General features: G+C 43.9%; 1 protein-coding gene across 1 annotated transcript in view; it reads right to left on the reverse strand.

Annotated features, from left to right (window-relative positions):
- Positions 1-11,976: 11,976 nt before the first annotated feature.
- The window catches only part of bub1bb (BUB1 mitotic checkpoint serine/threonine kinase Bb), a 79,604-nt gene continuing 70,057 nt past the window's right edge, over positions 11,977-21,523 (reverse strand). Inside the window, exons 20-25 of the mRNA XM_070878848.1 lie at positions 20,590-20,690; positions 18,166-18,327; positions 17,148-17,290; positions 15,967-16,141; positions 13,628-13,734; positions 11,977-12,302 (exon numbers count right to left, since the gene is read on the reverse strand). Of these exons, the coding sequence (XP_070734949.1) occupies positions 12,122-12,302; positions 13,628-13,734; positions 15,967-16,141; positions 17,148-17,290; positions 18,166-18,327; positions 20,590-20,690 (869 nt within the window). The 3' untranslated portion in view covers positions 11,977-12,121. The remainder of the gene's footprint in view (positions 12,303-13,627; positions 13,735-15,966; positions 16,142-17,147; positions 17,291-18,165; positions 18,328-20,589; positions 20,691-21,523) is intronic.

Below are 21,523 nucleotides of genomic sequence, written 5' to 3' on the forward strand. Positions count from 1 at the left end.
TAAAATGAAAGAACTTGCATTTATATAGCATTTTTCACAAACTCAGGATATCTCAAAGTGCTTTACAGCCAATGAATTACTTTTGAAGTGTAGTCATTGTTGTAATGTAGGGAAATGCAGCAGCCAATTTGCGCACAGCCAATTTGCGCCAGCAAGCTCCCACTAAATAGTAATGTGCTGATAACTAAATCATATGTTTTAGGTGTTGGTCGAGGGATAAATATTGGCCGGGTCACCTGAGAAGATCTTCCCAGCTCTCCTTGAAGAGTCCCATGGGATCATTTATGTCCACCTGAGAGGGCAGACTGGGCCTCAGTTTAATGTCTTGTCCGAAAGACTGTACCTCTGACAATGCAGCACTCCCTCAGGGCACTTCTCAGCGCCGAGCTTGCTGCCAACATCTCGTCGTAGGCAACTAGGCCCATACAGCAGTGCCTGGTCTCCAATCGTCTTGGACCCCCTTGCCACTGGACCAGGACAGCTTAGCCAGTGTGCAACGACCACCCCACGTTAAAAGAACTCACGCATAGGCATCTTCCACTCCCTTAGTACTGTCCACCTAGATTATGGGCTGAAATCTCTGGAGTGGGACTTGAACCCACAACCTTCAGACTCGGAGGCAAGGGTGCAACCAACTGAGCAACAACTAGCACCATGTACACTAGGTTTCATTTGGGAAGGGGGTGCCAATGGGTAATAATCAGGAGCAGTTGATTTATTATTTTCCCTTCTCTAATCCATAAGCGTGTGGCTAATTGAAGCACCTCTAGCACAGCCCTCAATCAACACATCTTGGAAATTGAGCCCGAGATCGTCCTGGTATGCCTCTAGGCAGGATATGTAACCTACTGATGCATCGGCGGAAGCCTTTTGGGATCTGGGGTGTGTTGCTACAGAGCATGCTCCTGCAAGGAATGGGTGTGCACTCCATATTGGGCAAAAGGAAACTCGTCAATGGTTTAGAGTCAACCATGGTGACGGGATTCTGCCTTCAGATACCGAGCTGACCAAAATGGTGTCACTGAGCTCCGTTCCACAGACTCTTTGTCTGATTTTTGCACAATTCTTTGGTGTCATTTCTTCCTTTGATTTCCATTCAGTAATTTTCTTTACATTTTTTAGATTATATCCTCTATCGCTATGTTTTGGCCTTATTCAGAAGCTATTTTGACTCCCTCCGTTGTGTTTATACAGGATATTGTCACAAATCCCTATTTCCCCTATGTGGAGGTATAGGATGTTGTCATACGTCCTTTACCTCTAATGCAAGCTCAAGGAGTAGGGAAACACTCCAATGTCTTGTTGATACTTTTTTTTAATTAAATCAAATCAATGATAAAACATAACCCCCTACAACAACAACTTGCATTAACGTAGTAAAATGTCTCGAGGTGCTTCACAGGAGTGTAAAGAAAAGTTGACACTGAGCCACATAAGGAGATATTAGGACAGATTTGGGGAAGGATTTTTGACAGGTTTGCGACCGCTTTTTCACCGGGGTGAACAAAAACGACTTTCTTTTGGCACTAAACGAGTTGCACAACATTTTGCACCCAGGTGGAAATTTCGGCAGTGGTTTTGTGGCGGCGCTAAAACTTAGCGCACATCCAATGTTTTCACGGTTTGAATGTCAATCGGCGGGCAACATTGCGCTATTGCCCTGGGCAGAAAATTCGGCAATATCACCTGATTTATCATCCGTCTGGAACCCGCCAGAAAAAACCAGTCGAACCCAGCGCTAACATGAAAACGGAGCAAACGTTCAGTGAATAGAAGGATTTGGAGAAGGCGGCTGTGTTTTACACACTGATGTTTTATGTGAGTTTATAGTTTGTTTTAAAGGATACTTAAACTGGGGCTATACTATGTCAGCCATTATTCCTGGCTGCTTTTTCTATGCAGTGTTGAGCTGGAAGAAGGCTTATTGATGAGCATTTTGAGCGTAATCGAAGAGGTTGCAGATGTATGGGGAGGAGGCCTTCAACGAGTTTACAGGCAACAGCACTCATACCTGCAGCTCTCTGAGGCACAGTGCATTAGAAGGCTGCACTTCCAAAAAGAGGCGGGCCCAGGAATATGCCAGCTCATAAAGGCAGGCCTACAGCCTCCCAGCAGCAACAGGACTGCACTGTCCATCAAGGTGAAGGTGACTGCGGCACTTGCCTCCGGCTCCTTTCAGGCATCAGCGGGGGACATATGCTCCATCTCGCAGTATGCTACACATTGCTGTATTCGCCAGGTGACTACTGCACTGTGCGCACGCAAGATGGACTTTATAAACTTCTCAATGACCAAGGAGGCCCAGAATTAGAGGGCTGTAGGTTTTGAATGAATTGCTGGCTTCCCCAAGGTTCAGGGTGCCTTTGACTCTACGCACATCGCCCTGCGAGCACCTTTACAGAATGCAGAGGTTTACCGAAACCAAAAGTGATTCCTCTCCAAGAACATATAGATCGTCTGTGACTATACTCAGCGCATAGTGGCAGTCAATGCCCAATATCCAGGGAGCATCCATGATGCCTTCATCTTGCGTGAGAGCACTGTCTCAGGCCTGTTCGAATGTCAACCCCAAGGCCAGAGCTGGATGCTGGGGGTCAAAGGTTACGGCCTAGTCACCTGGCTCATGACCCCCCCCCCCCTCGGAACTCTCAGACAGAAGCCGAGCATCGCTATAATGAAAGCCATAGAGCCACACGCAACATCTTCGAACAGACAACTGGAGTGCTCAAGCAGCGCTTCCAATGCCTGGACCACTCTGGAGGATGCCTGCAATACTCCCCTCAGCAGGTCTCTGAGTTCATTGTGGTGTGCTGCATGCTACACAACTTAGCCATCATGAGGGGACAAGAATTGCCAATAGGGACTGCAGGACCATCTCAGGAGAGAGGGGAGGAGGGGGACGAGGAGCCTGGCGAGGAACCCATGCCACCACCACCATGGCCTCGTGCAGCTTTCGCCAATGCAAAAGCCTTACATCAGCAGCTCATAATTCAATGCTTTGCTTGAAGAGTGAACGGCACGTTTGACCATTGTCTGGCCACTCTATCCCACCATGTTGACTATTCCCCCTCTTAGTCTGCAAAGGAGACACTACACAGGAATGGTTAAGGTGAACAAAAGAATTTAATAAACATTGTAAACTTTTTAAACATCATTTTGAAACTTAAATAAAATTTGAACTTGAACAGAATTTTAAAACTTTTACAAAATAACAAAACAGAACAGCCCCTGCATTGAACATCTTTTACCTCTGGCTCCCTGCCTTACCCTAACCCCCTTCTCTCGCAACCCCTTCCCCCACACCCCCCTCCCTCGCGTCGTGATCCTACCCAAGTTGGCACCAAAGGTTTGTGCAGCACAGCGGCCAGAGTCCTCCTGTACTGGGGGGGAGAGACGATGGAGAAGCTCGGGATATAGAAGGCCCGGCTTCTGAGTGCCGAGCCTCTTGCTCGGCGTTGCCAGTCACAGGGGCTGCGGGTCTAGGTGTGACACTGGGGATTGCAGGACAACCTGCGACCCGACCTCAGTCACGTTTGCAGATAGTGCCACGATGCTTGCGGGAATCCAACCCAATACCTCTAGGAGCTTTTGGGTGAGCTGGACAGTTCCCACCATGTCCAGCTGTGCATCCGCCTGTCTGTCAGCAGACGTCTTTGTCGACTCACCCTCCGGAGAGACGGCATACAGGATTCGACCCCGGGAGTGTGTTGCTGCATGCCACTAGTACTCGGGGCCTCAAATGGATGAAAGCCTGAGACTGTTTCATCTGCGAACGAGGTGCTATCTGGAAGAAAAAGAGGTGTCGAGTGCATCTATCCTCCCCCCCGCCCCCCCCACCCCTGGAGTAGGCTGCTCTGTTAGCTCCTCTCCGTGCCTCATCCTTGTCCTCGCCCTCCTCCCCCCAACCCCCCCCCCCCCACATGACGGCCTGTGATGGAGGCTTCCATTGAAGAATTTGCCGCATGCGATTCCTCATCTGGAAATACAAAACAACAGACGAGTGGTTAGCAGCAGTGGAGGGGGCAGGGTGACATGAGTAAGGTCACAGAGCCACAAGCTCATTTGAAGGACCGCTGCTACTCCATTACATGTAGCCCAGAGACACTGCATGACATTGCCCCAACTCTAGTTGACAGACACTACATCACATTGCCCCAACCCAGCCCGGGGAGTGTGCAGGACTTACCCTCACTATCGAACAGGGGGTCAGCATCCCCACGTGCAGTTGCCCTCCTTGAGGCACCGATCAGACCAGCCACTCTTTCCTCATTGTCTGTCAGAGACATGCTTCGGGGTGGACTGTCGTCCATCCGCTGCTGCTCCCGGCGGTTGTGGAACATCTTTCCCTGCAAAGGTGACAATGGGAATGGTTACCAGAGGGCCCATCTGCTCTTGTAGCACACAGATAGCCACTTATACCATACTGTGTGCATTTAATACAATCCTCTGTTTAATGGTCCTGTAAGTTGCACGTGGTTCAAGAGGAAAACATTTGAAGTGCAGAAACATCTTTTAAGATCTCAGAAAGCAAACTTAATAATGTGTAAAGATCAGTCATGGCAATTAAAGTTCAACACTAAGCCTACTTATACCAACAGCATGAGAACAAATAGGGTCAGATTTATAATTTAAGTACTGAAGGAGTGCCTCACTAAAAATATTACTTACTCTAACGACCTTGCAAAGGTCATTAAACCTCTTGCGGCACTGTGTGTGGGTCCTTCGGATGGCATCGATAGAATCTCCTCAGATATGCTGGTCCAAATTCTATGAAAAACTGCTGGGAGTGGTCTACTTGCACCCCTCCTGTTTAGTTTGGCCTATTTCCTTTCAGCAGCATTGACAAGGGCCTTGTTTGCCTCACTGGTGAACTTTCTGGCTCTCTGCCTGCTCCCATCTCCTTCCATTGCGAATTAAATCTAAAAATGGCTGATTCAGCCCTGGGTGTACTGCAATGTGTGGACGCTCCCTAACAGCTGACCAAAAGCGCGGGAAGAAGAAAAATATAGCAAAAAAAAAACTTTGCACGTGCACAGATGGCCCGATTTTTTCGCTGGGAAGTTTCGGCTCTGGCGTACAAATTCAGTTGTGTAATGTCGTATTTATCGCTATCGCTAACGCTCTTGACTGTTTGCTGAATTTTACGAGCTCTAGCGTTAACGGTAACCCAGCGGTTAAAAAAAAATGTTGCCGCAATTATTGCCTGAAAATGGGCGAAATTGCAAAAACCCAAACTTCTAGCCCATCGACTTTGTTCCTCTGAAAGAATAGATTGAAGAGTTCCTTATTTTGTTCATTGCTTCAGAATGTTGTTCCATTAGGTGGGGTCAAATGTGTGGATCAGATATCATCACTACCTCTCTGTGTATGCCTTGTTGACAGTTCCTATTACCCTCTTGTGTCAACCTTTGATGTCTTATATCTTCCAATCTTTATTACAATGGAAACTTATCCTCAATGGCAATCAAAATTCCTTTTTCATACACTATTCCCCCTCCTATTATAAAAAGCTTGTCTCTTTCAGCTGTGTGTCTTTCTCGAGTGTTTTAACCAAGCTCAATATTCTATCATTCTATATGCCAATGAGCTTATTCTATTCATCTATACGTGCCTATCCTCACATAGTATAATGTCATCGGCCCTAAAATTCCGTTCATCTTTCTCCAATGTTATTGATGTCATTGTGATCAAAGGATATGGGGGGGGGGGGGGGGGCGCGATATTGCGTTCCAGTTTCCGCTAGTTATATTGGTACAATCAGGGCAGCTATGCACAAAAAACACTGGCGCTTGAGTTTCCACATCTCTTACGCTGGTTCAGGATTCAATTCGCTTGAATCAGACCCCACCCCTAGAACTGGCAACAGCCCCAGGTTGAACTTGTGAGATTGCGCTGGTTCAGGAACACTGTTCACTCTAACTTTATCGTGCACGGTCCCTCCCAGTGACATCAGCTTGTGAGCGGCCGAGGTGGGACCTTCTGCTCACAAAACTTAGGGGAAAGATTGTTTGGGAATGCTCTTCAAATTGTACTCATTTTTTTTAGGGCACTAGAAACTAACTAGTATACATCAACGAAATGTTTCAGTATGGTATTTTTGTCATTTTCAGTGTAGGACTAGGCACCTTTATTAAAATGCTTATTTTTGGTGATAACCCCATTTTCTGCTGTACAGGTATTAATAAAAATGTACCATGCATCAAGCAATACTTTTTAATGGGGATAAAAAGCAATTACGTTCTATTACACTGCCCGGTTGCACTGTTCAAAAAAGGAGGCAGACAAAAAGCAGGAAACTATAGACCAGTTAGCCTAACATCTGTGGCTGGGAAAATGTTGGAGTCCATTATTAAAGAAGCAGTAGCAGGACATTTGGAAAAGCAAAATTTGGTCAGGCAGAGTCAGCATGGATTTATGACGGGGAAGTCATGTTTGACAAATTTGCTGGAATTCTTTGAGGATGTAACGAACAGGGTGGATAAAGGGGAACCAGTGAATGTGATGTATTTGGACTTCCAGAAGGCATTTGACAAGGTGCCACACAAAAGGTTACTGCACAAGATAAAAGTTCACGGGGTTGGGGGTAATATATTAGCATAGATAGAGGATTGGCTAACTAACAGAGAGCAGAGAGTCGGGATAAATGGTTCATTCTCTGGTTGGCAACCAGTAACTAGTGCGGTGCCGCAGGGATCAGTGCTGGGACCCCAACTATTTACAATTTATATTAACGACTTGGAAGAAGGGACTGAGTGTAAGGTAGCCAAGTTTGCTGACGATACAAAGATGGAAGGAAAAGCAATGTGAGGACACAAAAAATCTGCAAAAGGACAGACTAAGTGAGTGAGCAAAAATTTGGCAAATGGAGTATAATGTTGGAAAGTGTGAGATCATGCACTTTGGCAGAAAAAAAATCAAAGAGCAAGTTATTATTTAAATGGAGAAAGATTGCAAAGTGCCGCAGTACAGCGCGACCTGGGGGTACTTGTGCATGAAACACAAAAGGTTAGTATGCAGGTACAGCAAGTGATCAGGAAGGCCAATGATATCTTGGCCTTTATTGCAAAGGGGATGGAGTATAACAGCAGGGAAGTCTTACTATAGCTATATAAGGTATTGGTGAGGCCACACCTGGAATACTGCATGCAGTTTTGGTTTCCATATTTACGAATATACTTGCTTTGGAGGCAGTTCAGAGAAGGTTCACTAGGTTGATTCCGGAGATGAGGGGATTGACTTACAAGGAAAGGTTGAGTAGGTTGGGCCTCCACTCATTGGAATTCAGAAGAATGAGAGGTGATCTTATCGAGACGTATAAGATTATGAGGGGGCTTGACAAGGTGGATGCAGAGAGGATGTTTCCACTGATGGGGGAGACTAGAACTAGAGAGCATGATCTTAGAATAAGGGGCTGCCCATTTAAAACAGAGATGAGGAGAAGTTTCTTCTCTGAGGGTTGTAAATCTGTGGAATTCGCTGCCTCAGAGCTGTGGAAGCTGGGACATTAAGAAACTGTCTATTTCTGTCTTCAAACGATAAGGGGTTATGGGGAGCAGGCAGGGATATGGAGCTGAGTCCATGATCAGATCAGCCATGATCTTATTGAATGGCGGAGCAGGTTCGAGGATCCGTATGGCCTACTCCTGTTCCTATTTCTAATGTTCTTATAATTTTACATTTGATTATGCAAATGAAGTTTAGCAGAAACTTGGAAGTGTAACCGAATCAGCGCAGTTGTGAGTGCAATTTTCCGATTGTCCCCAAAGCACAAACTTGACCCGAGGATTTGTGAGCAGTTTAAACCAATTTTTGATTAAAATAATTTAACATATCTATATTCTTTCACCAACTTAAAGAAGCTCACAGTACAGGTTCCCTCTCTGACGCCAACAGGAAGTGTCTCCATGCTGAAGTGGATCCAATGCCAACGAGCGGGGTTAAGAATGAGACTTCGGATCCGTCTGAAGGCTGCTGTGGAGCCTTCCAATGGTATTGAGAAATCGTGGGAACAGGCTGAGAAACTTTGCACTCAGTCAATAGCAACTTGCAACTTTCACATCAAGGCATCCCAAAGCACTTTACAGCCAATTAATACTTTTTGAAGTGTAGTCACTGTTGTAATGTAGGAAAGGCGCCAGTAATTTATGCACAAGATCCTGCAAATAGCACCAAGAAATGGCCAGATCATCGGCTTTAGTGATGTTGGTTGAGGGATAAATATTGGCCAGGACACTGAGAACTCCCCTGCTCTTCTTTGAAATTGACCTACTGACTCAGAAGCGAGAGTGCTACCAACTGATCATCATCCTCATAGGCAGTCCCTCAGAATCGAGGAAGACTTGCTTCCACTCTTAAAATGAGTCCTTAGGTGGCTGAACAGACCAATACGAGAACCACAGTCTCTGTCACAGGTGGGACAGATAGTTGTTGAGGGTAAGGGAGGGTGGGACTGGTTTGCCGCACGCTCTTTCCGCTGCCTGTGCTTGATTTCTGCATGCTCTCGGCGTTGAGACTCTAGGTGCTCAGCGCCCTCCCGGATGCACTTCCTCCACTTAGGGCAGTCTTTGGCCAGGGACTCCCAGGTGTTGGTGGGGATGTTGCACTTTATCAGGGAGGCTTTGAGGGTGTCCTTGTAATGTTTCCTCTGCTCACCTTTGGCTCGTTTGCCATGAAGGAGTTCCGAGTAGAGCACTGCTTTGGGAGTCTCGTGTCTGGTATGTGAACAGTGGCCTGCCCAGCGGTGCCGATCAAGTGTGGTCAGTGCTTTAGTGACACCAAAAACTCCCCTGCTCGTCTTTGAAATTGACCTTCTGACTCAGAAGAGTGCTACCAACTGAGCCATGGCTGTGACATCACCAATCTCAACTTTAATATTACCATTTGCTCGTTTTTAAAACCCTTCAACTGGGTGAAGAATCTCTTCTTTGTGGAGGGGGGAGAAAGAGGTGGGTAGTCCTTGCTCACCTTCCTCACAAATTACATGTCTACTTTGTTGAGCACCTCAAGTAAAAATCATCTAAATTAATTTCCCTTGTAGACTGACAAAAACATAGTCTATAGCTTAAAAACTGACCACACCAGAGTTGCAATTATTAGTTTTACTTCACTACATCATTCATATTGAACCAGGTGATGTGATACAGCTGCAAATCATTTACATCCTTTTTCTCTGATTTATCAATACTTTTGCCTTGTTCCTCCTAGTTCTACACTGTTCAACTGCTTCAAGATTCCCTGATCTCAAATATTCAGAACTCCCTACCCAACAGCATTGCGGTCATCACTGGCAAGACAAGCATCAGGTCTTATCCCTCGTTGTCACAACAGAGTGGCTGGCTAGGCCACTTCAGAAGGCAATTAAGAGTTAACCATGGTGGTGTGGAACTGGAGTCACATTAATGTCCTTTTGGGGAGGAAACACTATATGAACCAATTGGGCTTTTATGACAATCTCAACATTTACTGATAAATGCTTTTTTATTTCCAGATTTTTTAAAAGAAATTAATTGAAATTCTTAAACTGCTATGCTGGCATCACTCTGGATTACTGGTCCAGGCCTCTGGAAATACTAGTCCAGTAATATAACCACTATGCCACTGTAGCCTGGAATTTGAACCCACTATCAATTTGGAGATTATAGGTTTTCTAACCACACCCTCTCTAAGGTTTTGACTCCTCGGAGATACAGTTTCATAGCTGCCAGACTCTGGTATTTCACTCAAGTTTCTCCTATTCACATGTAGGATCCTTCTCAATATGCAACAGGCACAACTGCGGAAGGTACAGCCTGACACCCAATTTCGAACAGGAATTGCTGGGCACAATCAGGAGTAGAAATCGCGCCGGTACTGCAGAGGGCAATTGTACCACCTCTACTGCCACCAGTTGAGATCACCCAACTCAGACCAGAGATCAGACCTTGAAACTGTTCCAATTTAAATGGCTCAACAACTCGACCACTGCTGGGGGGTGGGCAGTAGTAGGAAGGTGGGGAAAGTGGGAGGTCGGTGAAGCTTATGGCTTGGTTTTCATTCATCTATCCAACCAGTCAATGTTCTCTATATTTATTTACTGTCTTTAGGATTGAAACGGAACCCACTGTCAAACTCAAGACAGCAGTTTGTACAGTCAGCATCACTCTTGCAGCAAAAAATACTAAACTCTAGAGCACTGCCTCAAAATTTGGTATCTTCAAGTCTTCCTTGTGCAGAGATTTGCCAGCAGGTCTGTCAATCAAACTCATCTTTCTCTCCATTTCCCCAGGAGTATTCTCTGCAAACAGCTCATGCTGTGGCCACTAAAATAAGGTTGTTCTCACCACAAAAAGGAGTGAATATTTGTTGCCCAACCGACTTGAGATAATGAACAGCTCAACAACCCCAGTATTAGTGGAGACCTTTTTAATTCCTCACTCATCAACACTTCAAATTCCCCACCTGTCTCAGTACATAGCTTGTTTAAAAAGTGTAATTTAGGTTAAAAAAAAATCCAGTCTGGAAAAATGGCCAAAAACAAAATCCCATATATTGACAACTTTACTAGCCCATAGTAAACTGCAGCTCAGGAAGCCCATTCCAGTTTGATCAATATCTGGAAACTAAGCAGTCTAGGAACATCCCTGGAGGCCCTCTTAATAACATTTTGTAAATGGAAGATCGACAAATTCCTATAGCATTTCCAATTAGGAAGCTCAAGTGTCCCTGTGGCATCAGAAGCCAATACTGCAGTGATCCTCGCAGTCAATACACTCCATGGGTAGAACATGTAACCTATTCTGGAAATTCATCAGTCACAAGTGGTCAGTCTATACAGGCAACAGCAGTTAGTCATCTCAAAAGACTAGAATTGAAAAGTAGGAAAATTATTAAACTTGTATAGAACGTTGGTTAGACCACCTACTCCAACCTCCGCAACATCGCCCGTCTCCACCCCTGCCTCAGCTCATCTGCTGTGGGAATCCTCATCCATGCCTTTATTACCCCTAGACTTGACTATACAGATACCAACACTCATCTGGCCGGACTCTCATCTTTTACCCTCCATAAACTTTAACGCATCCAAAACTCTGCTACCCACATCTTAACTTGCGCCAAATCCCATTCACCTAGCACCCGTGCTTGCTAACTTACATTGGATTTTAACGCCTCAATTTTAAAATTCTCACCCTGGTTTTCATATCCCTCCATGGCCTCACCCCCTCATCTCTAATCTCCTCCAGCTCTACAACCCTCAGAGATCTTGGCGTCCTCCAATTCTGGTCTTTGCGCATCTCATTTTAATCGCTGCACCATTGCCGGTCATGCGCTCAGCTGTCTGGCCAGAACAGTTGATTGGCAGTCATTAACAATTATCATGGTTAAAAAAGGTGCTTGTGCTGTTAATTACCAGACAACTTTCTGCAGTGAGTTTAATGGACAATTAATTTGCAAATTCAGCAAGTTCTTAAAAATGACAGGGAAGTTAAGAGCGAGATGCCCTGTGTGTGAAGCAAATGGTTGAGTGGCATAAATCAACTAGCAAGTGCTGCAGATTCGCAACTCAGCACATCAATGCCCTGAATTTGCTAGCCAATTAAAAAGGGCATGTGTCGTTAACAGGTCATCTTATTTCCAGCAAGATCCGGCCTATTATTTAGTGAGGATACCACAAAATAAGAGAGCATTGTCAAAGCATTATGCAATACATAACAGGTCATTGTATTCTCCAAGGTGAATGGGAAAGATGCTGCATCTCAATGAGTATTTCTATTAGTGAGCTGCTGAGCCACATCGGCCTAGAAGTACCTCATGTTTAATCCCCAGTCTGCAAAAAGTGAGCTGACCTCATGCAGCACCAGTTGAAGGATGCAACTTTTAGACCCAGTACCCTAGATTATTGATTGCAGGGCTGGGCACTCCCGATAACCATCTAGCAGCCCCTGCTGGAAAAGTATGGACATTGGGTCAAGAAGGGATCAGGATTGGCTGAAGATAAAACAGATTTTAAACCTTTAATAGTCAACTTGTATCCATCATTACAGCAAAAAAATATTAAATGCATTTACATAGCAATTTTATTCAGTAAAATCGAAATATAGGAACCTGAAATAAAACAGTAGTTTTTAAAATGGTCTTCCATTCACTAATCATAGGGAGTCAGGTTCAGCATGAATGCATTATTGTACATAATCTCATAATCTGGTTCAATGGCTTCTCTCATGGTCTGTCGCAGATCACTCAGTGTAGAGACGGAGGGTGCATCTCTTGCATTCAGAATCTTTTCAAAGAAACTGCTCCATAACTCCATGTACAGCAATTCCATTCTGTAAGAATACAAAAAAAAGACTCCATTTATGTAGCACTGTTCATGGCCTCAGGATGTCCCAAAGCATTAATAGCCAATGAAGTAACTATTGAAATGTAGTTACTATTGAAATGTAGTAAATGTGGGATCCAATGAGATAATCACCAGAGTGATGTTGGTTGAGATATACCAGGACACCAAGGGGAACTCAACTGCTCTTCTTTGAAATCTTTTGGGATCTTTTACATCCACCTAAGGGGGCAGGACAGGCCTTCGGTTTAATGTCTCATCCGAAAGATGGAACCTTAAAACACTGTAGCTCTCCCCTCAGTACTGTACTGGAGTGTCAGCCTAGATTATGTGCTCAAAACTTGAGTGGGGCTTGAACCGACAATCTTCTACCTCAGGAAGAGAGAGTACTACCCATTGAGCCAAGGCAGACATCTAGCAGTCGTTCACTGCTAGGGAGAGAGTATTAACCTAAACACAAATTACATACCTAGGCAAATTACATACCTGGGGAGTGAATGCAACAATCATACATTAAATTCAGTTAGAGCAATACCACAGATTGGTGAGATGGAAGGATACAGGTTCAACTCCCCAGTGCATGGAGTCCCTGATCTCTGTTGTGCTATATGGGTGACAAGCACAAGTCTGAACTTCTGCTTTGGCCAGGTAGTCACTTGTATACCCAGTTCAAGAACAGTTGTATAGACAGACACCTGGGATCAGGTCACTTAGTCCCATCTCCTTGGCCACTTGATGCAGCAGGTCAGAAGTGAAATAGGGAGTGCTGGTGATATTGCAGTGGGAAAGAGGGCATATCAAAAAAGTAATTAACCTGAACAGAAACAAAGTTCAGAGGGTCATGCTTAGCACGGTGCCATGAATAGCATATTCATGCCAAAATTAATTTTACACATGTTTTTGGGGAGGCGTGGAACAGCAACTAAATACTTCCACAAGGGGGCGCGAGTGCATTCTTGCCTTTTAGCATCTGGTTCCAAAAATTTACTAGGCAAGAATGCCAGTTCATTGCCCAGCGGTAGATGGACAAATAGTATGATTCTCACCAAAAAAGGTCAAGAAATATATGGGAATCATAGGCTTAATGATTGGGGAAGGGGAGGTGTATAAATGTGGCAGGAGCAAAATGTCTTTAATTTTAGACAAGAGCTGCTCAAGCAATTTACAGATCACTGCATTATTGGTAGTGCAGACTCAACTCATTTAGCAACACAGCAACTGGGCTCATTGATTTTACATGTCTGAAACAAGGATTTAGAAAAAGCAGTACCAACATTGCACAATACAAAATGAAAGTAATGCCATTGAAGGTACCTGTAGGATGTGGGGCTGAGTATCCACAGTGAACCCTCCTTGCAGACATCTAGATGCCCTTCAAACAGCAGGAAATGTAACGTGTTTGCAATCCCAAGGAGATCAACCTACAACAGCCAGTGACGAGGGTTAAAGTTAGAGCACACACTAGTTATAGCTATAAACACTGGCTTGGCTCCTCACACAAGCTGCATGCTTTCTAATTTCATCTACCTCACCAGGGGACATTTAGGATTTTAAGCTGCAACGGTCAGGTTTTTCGTACCTATAATTTCTCTGTTAATGTAAAGATGTTTCGCTTCAATTCATTCAAACCCATTTGTTGCAGAAACAGTCTTATTCTTGGGTTGTTGGCAGCACTCTGGTAGCTTACCCAATAGGCCTGTTCTTCACTCATGAACCTGGACAACTAGTATCAGCTACTTATTCAACCATAGAGTGCTTCATAGCCAAGCCTCATTCGGTTCAAAAACATCAACATGTATTTTCCATCAGGGGTCATGGAATACAAACAGGAATGGGAACAGTGTCTGCTTTTACCACACTCCCTATCTCAGTGTTGGCCAATAGAAATTGGTGACTGGTCACCGGTCTGGCTACGGCAACACTTTTATAGCCACACGTACTAAGGCTAGTAGAAAATGCCTCGCATACATACACTCACAATCCAGGTAAATATACTTCATGTGTATATTTATTTAACATCTAAAACATTCAGTAACCAAAACGTAAAGTAGCCACAATAATCAAAAAATATTACACTGATTTGTCTTATTTACCAACAAACCCAGATAGGTTAAAGTTCACATGCATACACTGTGGAACGAGGAGCACTGAGATCACATGCCCAATAGCAGTGTCTATTGTTCATGTTTTATTGACGAGAAATGCAATTGGCCACATCTGGATTCAATTCATATTGAACACACCAAACTCACTGTTCACCATGGACCCAGACCATGGATTCAACAGCATGCCACTTCATTCAAGTTCTAATTAAAAGCCAACTGATATTTAAACTAACTTTTATAATTAATTAATGGTTAGTAAACATGTTTAAGGGTCAACAAGAGCTTCATGCATACTGACCACAATAAAGGCTGCAAGGCTTACTCATTCCCAATATGGTCACTCAGACAATTTATCCTCAAAGTGCACCCTAATAATAGATAAGACAAGCTCATTTCCCCAAGTGCTGGATAATTAACTTCAGCCAGATCGAACAGCGAGATGCAATAAGCCACTTGCGAGGACCTTTACTATGCAAGATGACATTTTGAAATTGAAATTCCACTCCTGTAAAGACATGACCCAACCGCTTGTGATCAGAACACATCAGGCTCACACTTTGTGAAGTGTGTCAGTCAGCTCAGTGAAATGTACACTAGGAATTGTTCATATCAGAAAGAAAGCTTTTTATTTATTCACTGGATGTGGACATTGCTGGAAAGGACGACATTCATTGCCTATTCCTAATTGCCTGAGAAGGTAGTGGTGAGCTGCCTTTTTTGAACCACTGCAGTCAGTGTTGTGAAGGTACTTTTAGTGCTTTAAGGAGGGAGTTCCAGGATTTTGACCTAACATTTATATAGCAGCTTTCATGACCTCAAGATATCCCAAGGTATTTTATAGCCAATAAAGTACTTTTCTTTTTGAAGTATAGTTACTGCTGTAACGTAGGAAACACGGCAACCAATATGCACACAGAAATGCGATAACGATAATCTGTTTAAGTGATAACCATTCCAAACCATTACCACTCCCCATGGATTTGTGCATAATACTCCACGAGGTGGTATTTAACAGTAGACCAAAAGGCCCTGGTTTAATCCATTTGTGCCCCATTAGCTGACTGCAGTTGTGGGCAGCATGCATGCCCCTGGGTAAGAAGGATGGGGGAATGCAGAAAAAAAAACAGCTAGTGACCTCTTCTGCTGAAAGTTGGATTTCAAGACAGGGACAGCACCAGACCTTGCTACGATGTACCCCGCCAGCCCCCTACCCCAAGGTTGAATAACTAGTTGCTCCTTGTAGCTGTTCTTTGTGGGCTTGTGTAGAGAAAGGCAGGGACGGCTAGTGAAGTGTAGTTGTATATCATATGCCATGATCAGATTTTTTTTTTTTTTTAAAAAGTAGAGGGGCGGGCGAAGACGACAAATAGGAAATGTTTGGAGAAAATAAGAGTAAAGGGCCAACTCCACAAGAGGATAATAAATCTGCATTGTAACAACCGTATTGAGCATGGAGAGTACCATAGCTATGTGGTCAGCTCCACTCACAGTGCCAATTAATTGTCACAAGCATGGTTGTGAGCTAGGTTAGTTCCCCATGCAACTTACCTGGTAGGCACTAGTGCACTCCAACAGGAGCTCCTTATTGGGTAGTGAATGCGCTGTAGGAAAACCTGTAAACTTGGCAACGTCAGGCTGTAGCCTCAGGTCCAAGCTGTGAGTGAAGTCCAAGAGCTTAACTAGACCGTCAATGTTGGGGGACATGAAGGCATCATTATAAAGCCTAAGGAGGAAGTGAGATTAGTCAGGTTAAACAGGTTAATCTTAAAAAAGGATGCAGTGTAAAACACAAGTGTATCCAATAACCCGGTATACTCAATTAAAAAAAAGGTGCTGGCTGGAAATGTGGGCCATTATATTCAAGCTTGCTGCACTTAACCATCCTAGTGCACAACTCTCACTGGCAATCAGTACAAGACACTTTGCTGCTATGCAAATTCTTGAGTGTTCAACACGAGCTCCTTTCATCAGACCTGCCCTGCTCAAATTAAGAGCATAAACTGGTTTCAACTATGGCAATCTTCATCAGAAGCTAAAGGGAACTGTAGTCGATATCAACTGTGTGTGCTCAATGCAAAACAGCAGCAGGGCTGGATAACCTGGCTAGTAAAGTTGGGAATTTGCCATGGATGGACCAGGGTTTATTACCTTTTTATACTGGAACTTGCAACAGTCAATTCTGATTGGCATTGAAATCCATAGTTCGAAGTTGACCCATGCACCGTAATCTTCTGCAATTGAATGTTGCCACGGCCCAGCGACAGTGCAGGAGTGCATAAATCTAAGCTGACACTTCAGTGCATTACTGAGGGAGTGCTTTAGGATGTTGAGATCTTGAAAGATGCTATATAAATGCAAGTTTTTCTTTTTACTGGGGATCTGCCCTTCTATTAGCAGTGACAATGACAGGTGAGTCCTTGCTTCTGCCATTGTAGAGATAGGTAGAGCTGATAAAGAGCAGGTAGCAAGTGGCTGTCTTTATTGCTTGGCTCTAGATCATTTGTAACCTCAATCTGTGGCTGACTTACTGTCCATATTCCAGGATTGGGAAGGTGCAGGTCTTGTACAGCCAGAGGGAAGTATCCAATACTGAATTCCTAAAAACTGAACTCCTGGTTTCAGAATCCTTGATCCAGCAAGGCTCCAACCCATTATAAAACTAACCCAAGCAAGAAGGCAGGCATCATTACTCTGCCGCAAATGTTCGTATAAACGAATATTAAACTAACCGGTCACCCAGGAAGAGTGTTTCAGGCGCTATACCCCCATGAACAATCTCAGCAGTGTGCATCAGTTCCACTACAGCCAGTAAGTCAAGTGTCAGAAACATAACTAGTGCTTCTGGCACACATTCCCAAGTCCGAGACAGACCCTACAAAAGAAAAATGAAAAGGTTACCAGTTATTAGGAGTGCACACAGTTTGGTGCCGTTTGAACTTCACTTTCAAGCACGTTAGTGAGTCAGGAAAGGTTCAAATAAAAATTCTATAACAATTTACAAAAAAGGAATCAGGAAATGCCAGCAACATCACTGTTTAACATTGTTGGCATTTTGAAAGTAAACCCTCTAAAATACTGACCAGTAATAAACAATGTCACAAAAGTCATACACACCTATGAGGAACTATATGGGGTATGGTTCTACAGCTCGGTGTGCCTTCTGGTTCTTTGCCAAAATAGCCATTCTTCAGGCATGAGCTGAACATTAAGTTTCAGCATGCTAGTTAAAGTGCCAAAATAAGCATCGGTCAAGCTGAATAGTGTTCTGATTCAATGGACAGGACTTTCCAGGAGTCACTAGATAGTGTCCGGGTAGTGGGAATCCTGATCCGATTTTCTGCCCCAACCCCTGCTTAAGCCACAAATGTAGCATCCTCACTACCACTCTGGGTGAGATGCACAGATCAGGGATCAAACTGAAGATCTTCCTCATCCATCAGTCTCAGTACCACACCAGAAAGTTCATTTACCCATTAAAATTGAGCAAGGTTACCAGATTTATGTTTTTCAGCAATTTCCTATAGGAACAGTTCATTGGCTACCTCTGCTGCTAAGAGGTGTACATGAACCATGCAACTATCATCCTTCACGAATGCTCTCTAAGAAAGCACCTAGCCCTTGATGGCAGGTGGAGATGGAGAAATAACAATCTGAAGAACAACCAGCATGAGAAGCAGCAAGTTATTCACCACTGCAACTATTTAAAAGATCCCGTTGTTCTCGCCCCGTGAAATTTGGAGATCTCACCTGCAGAGTTTCACAGTTCTTGTCCTGATCCACTGTCACATATCCATTCTCAAATAGGTAGCAGCTGTGATTCTGGCTGAAATGGTTATTAAACTGGGAGCCGAGCCGCTTCTTGAGCTGCTGATTGATGTAGAAGTCCCATGGCACAGTGTGTGAATGCACCTGTTTGAAGGGAAATGCTCATACAGGTCAGTGTTTATGCAGGCTTAATATCACATCCACTTCAAATGAAGCAGCCTTCAAAAATGCTAATAGTAGCATTCATTCAAAACTCTGCTGCCCGTATCCTAACTTGCTCCAAGTTCCGCTCACCCATCACTGACCGACATTGGCTCCTGGACCCACAACGCCTTGATTTTAAAATTCTCATTCTGATGTTCAAATCCTGTCATGGCTTCATCCCTCAATCTCTAACCTCTTCCAGCCAGACAACTCTGACCTCTGCACTCCTCCAATTCTGGCCTCTTGCACATCCCCAATTTCCACCGCTCCACCATTGGTAGCTGTGTCTTTAGCTGCCTAGGCCCCAAGCTTTGAAATGATTTCACTATACCTCTCCTGCTTTAAGATACTCCTTAAAATCTATCCCAGTGACCAAGGTCACCTGTCCCAATAAGTCCTTCTGTGGCTCGGTGTCAAATCTTGTCCGATAACACTCCTGTGAAGAGCTTTGGAACGTTTTACTACATTATAGGCACTATATAAATCCACGTTGTTGCAGTTAAGGGGAATGCCTATTTGGACTGAATCAGGATACCAGTATTCAACAAGTTAGATTTCTCCAATACTCTCCTCATTCTAAACACAGTGGCTGATGCTCTATCCTGCACAAAATTCCCACTCTCCTGGTCTGACCAAGTCTCAGCAATTTCATGAAGATCCTTGACTTCATGCTGTGGCCCCACCTTACCTCAGCAACCTCCTCCAGTTGTACACCCCTACTCTCCACCAACTGACTACTTTACAATCCCCAGTCAGTAGATTTTCCCGAGACCCAAATCTAATGATCTTTGGAACTTCTTCCCTAAATTATTCGGCCTTGTATCCTCCCTTCCCATTTTCAAAAAACCCCAAAAGACCCTCCTTGGTAATTTTGCCCATCTCCCCATTTTTGTTTGTTCTCTCTGCCTCGACGATCATCTGATGCCTCTAACGTGCTCCGAGGTTTTGCTTTATGTAAAAACGCTACAGAAATTCAAGTTGCTGGAAGATTGCTTCGCTAATGGATACTGGCTCCAACTGACCCACAGAAAAAATATCCTAGAAGTACAAGAGAATCCATAACCATACTTCAAGCACCAAGAGTCATATGTACATGGGAAGAAAAGACTGAAGCAGGTCTGGAGGAAGACCAGACCTTGAAACTCCCCACTTTGACAACTGGAGTTTATTCCTCCTTGTGCAGAGGGCATTGGAGGAGAAATAATGAAAACCAAAAACAGAAGTAATACCGACACATTACACCAGCTATTCAGATAATAAATTTTAACTCCATCTCCTAAGCTAGGACACAGTCATTCTGGTATATTATCAGAATGCACATTCTTCAGTGGAGTACAACATATGCCAGCAGGCTATTGAACTGCAGGGGCATTATAGCCTGGAAGGATCGTGTTCTCCAATATCCAATTTTCAGCAGAAGTCTGAAATATTTCAGGTTTCTAGTATTTGCTAAAATTTCCTTCTCATTTATCCAGCAACTGGGGAGGGGGAAATCACAGAATAGGCATCAGATTCCTGGCTGATTTATCTCCTTAACCAGTGATACACAAGTCAATTTTAGCATCCCACACATTCCAAGATAGATTAGGTAATTTAATATAGTAAGATTTATTTTATTTAAAAAAAAGAATTTTAGATCAACTAGGCAAAATCCTCAATCAATTTATTGACCACGTGTTGACTTGTTCAAGGGCTTAGTCCCAAACTGCTTACATACACTTCCATCAAACCCATTACAGGAAAACTGACCACACGGTAACCCACTCCCACTCACTGCATTAGTCCAATATGAGTTCTCCTTACATGGCCAATAAAGAATGACTACAGTACCAGCTTGTCTTTCATTTGTACTAAATAGGTTTTTAAAGAATTTCCATTGCATCAATAGTGATGCATTAGAATAGGGTTCACAGATTGAAAATTAGATTGGTATAGAATATTAGAGAAGTCTCCATGAAAGGGGCGGGGAGGGGGAAGGGTGGCAAAATGAGTTGTCACTCATTCACAATATCCATTAGTATTCTCTGCAGTCAGAACGTTCCCCAAAATGGCAATACACTATTGCTGATTAAAATCAGATTAAATAGCAAAGAGGGTAGACCCCTATTTGTGTTATTCTCATCCTGTAAAATGCCTGAAACTTCTCTAAATGAGAGTCCACTTATACATTTCATCTTACACATCGATTGACGGGCTACCTACCTTTATAATAGCTTTGGGCAGGCTCAAGCTTGGATTGGTTCCATAGAATACATGGTGCTGTTCATATGCTGCTGCTCGTTTGATGTTAAATGTTTGTGAGCCTGTAGAACAAAAGACAGACTTACATTTATATTGCACCTTTCACGACCCAAGGACATTCCAAAGTGTTTTCCAGCCAATTAAGTACTTTAAGTATTGTCACTGTTGTAATGTAGGCAACGTGGCTACCAATTTGCACACAGCAAGGTCCCATGAACAGCAATGAGATAAATGACCAGATAATCTGTGTGGCTGAGGGATAAATATTGGTGAGAACACCAGGAGAATTCCTCTGCTCTTCAAAATAGTGCCATGAGATTGGTTACATCCAAGGGAAGATAAAGCCTTGGCTCAACATCTGGAGTGTCAGTCTAGATTATGGGCTCAAGTCTCTGGAGTGGAACTTGAACCCACGACTTTGATTCAGGTGAGGGCGCTACCTACTGAGCAACAGCAAGCAAAAATAAGTGTAGCAAGCAGAGATATTGGTTGAGGTGCACTGATTTAGCACGACTAAACCAGAGACATTCTATAAAAGCACTTTGCGAGCGGGACAAAAAGTCCATAATAAAAGTAGGGGCATATTTATCATAGGCAGTCCCTCGAAATCGAGGAAGACTTGCTTCCACTCCAAAAGCGAGTTCTCAGGTGACTGTACAGCCCAATATGGAAATTACAGTCTCTGTCACAGGTGGGACAAACAGTCGTTGAAGGAAAGGGAGGGTAGGACAGGTTTGCCTCACGCTCCTTCCGCTGCCTGCGCTTGGTTTCTGCATGCTCTCGGTGACGAGACTCTAGGTGCTCTGTGCCCTCCCGGATGCTCTTCCTCCACTTAGGGCGGTCTTTGGCCAGGGATTCCCAGGTGTCGGTGGCATGTTGCACTTTATCATCAAGG

Source organism: Pristiophorus japonicus, chromosome 4 (genome assembly GCF_044704955.1).
Source record: "Pristiophorus japonicus isolate sPriJap1 chromosome 4, sPriJap1.hap1, whole genome shotgun sequence".
NCBI classification, from domain to species: Eukaryota; Metazoa; Chordata; class Chondrichthyes; family Pristiophoridae; genus Pristiophorus; species Pristiophorus japonicus.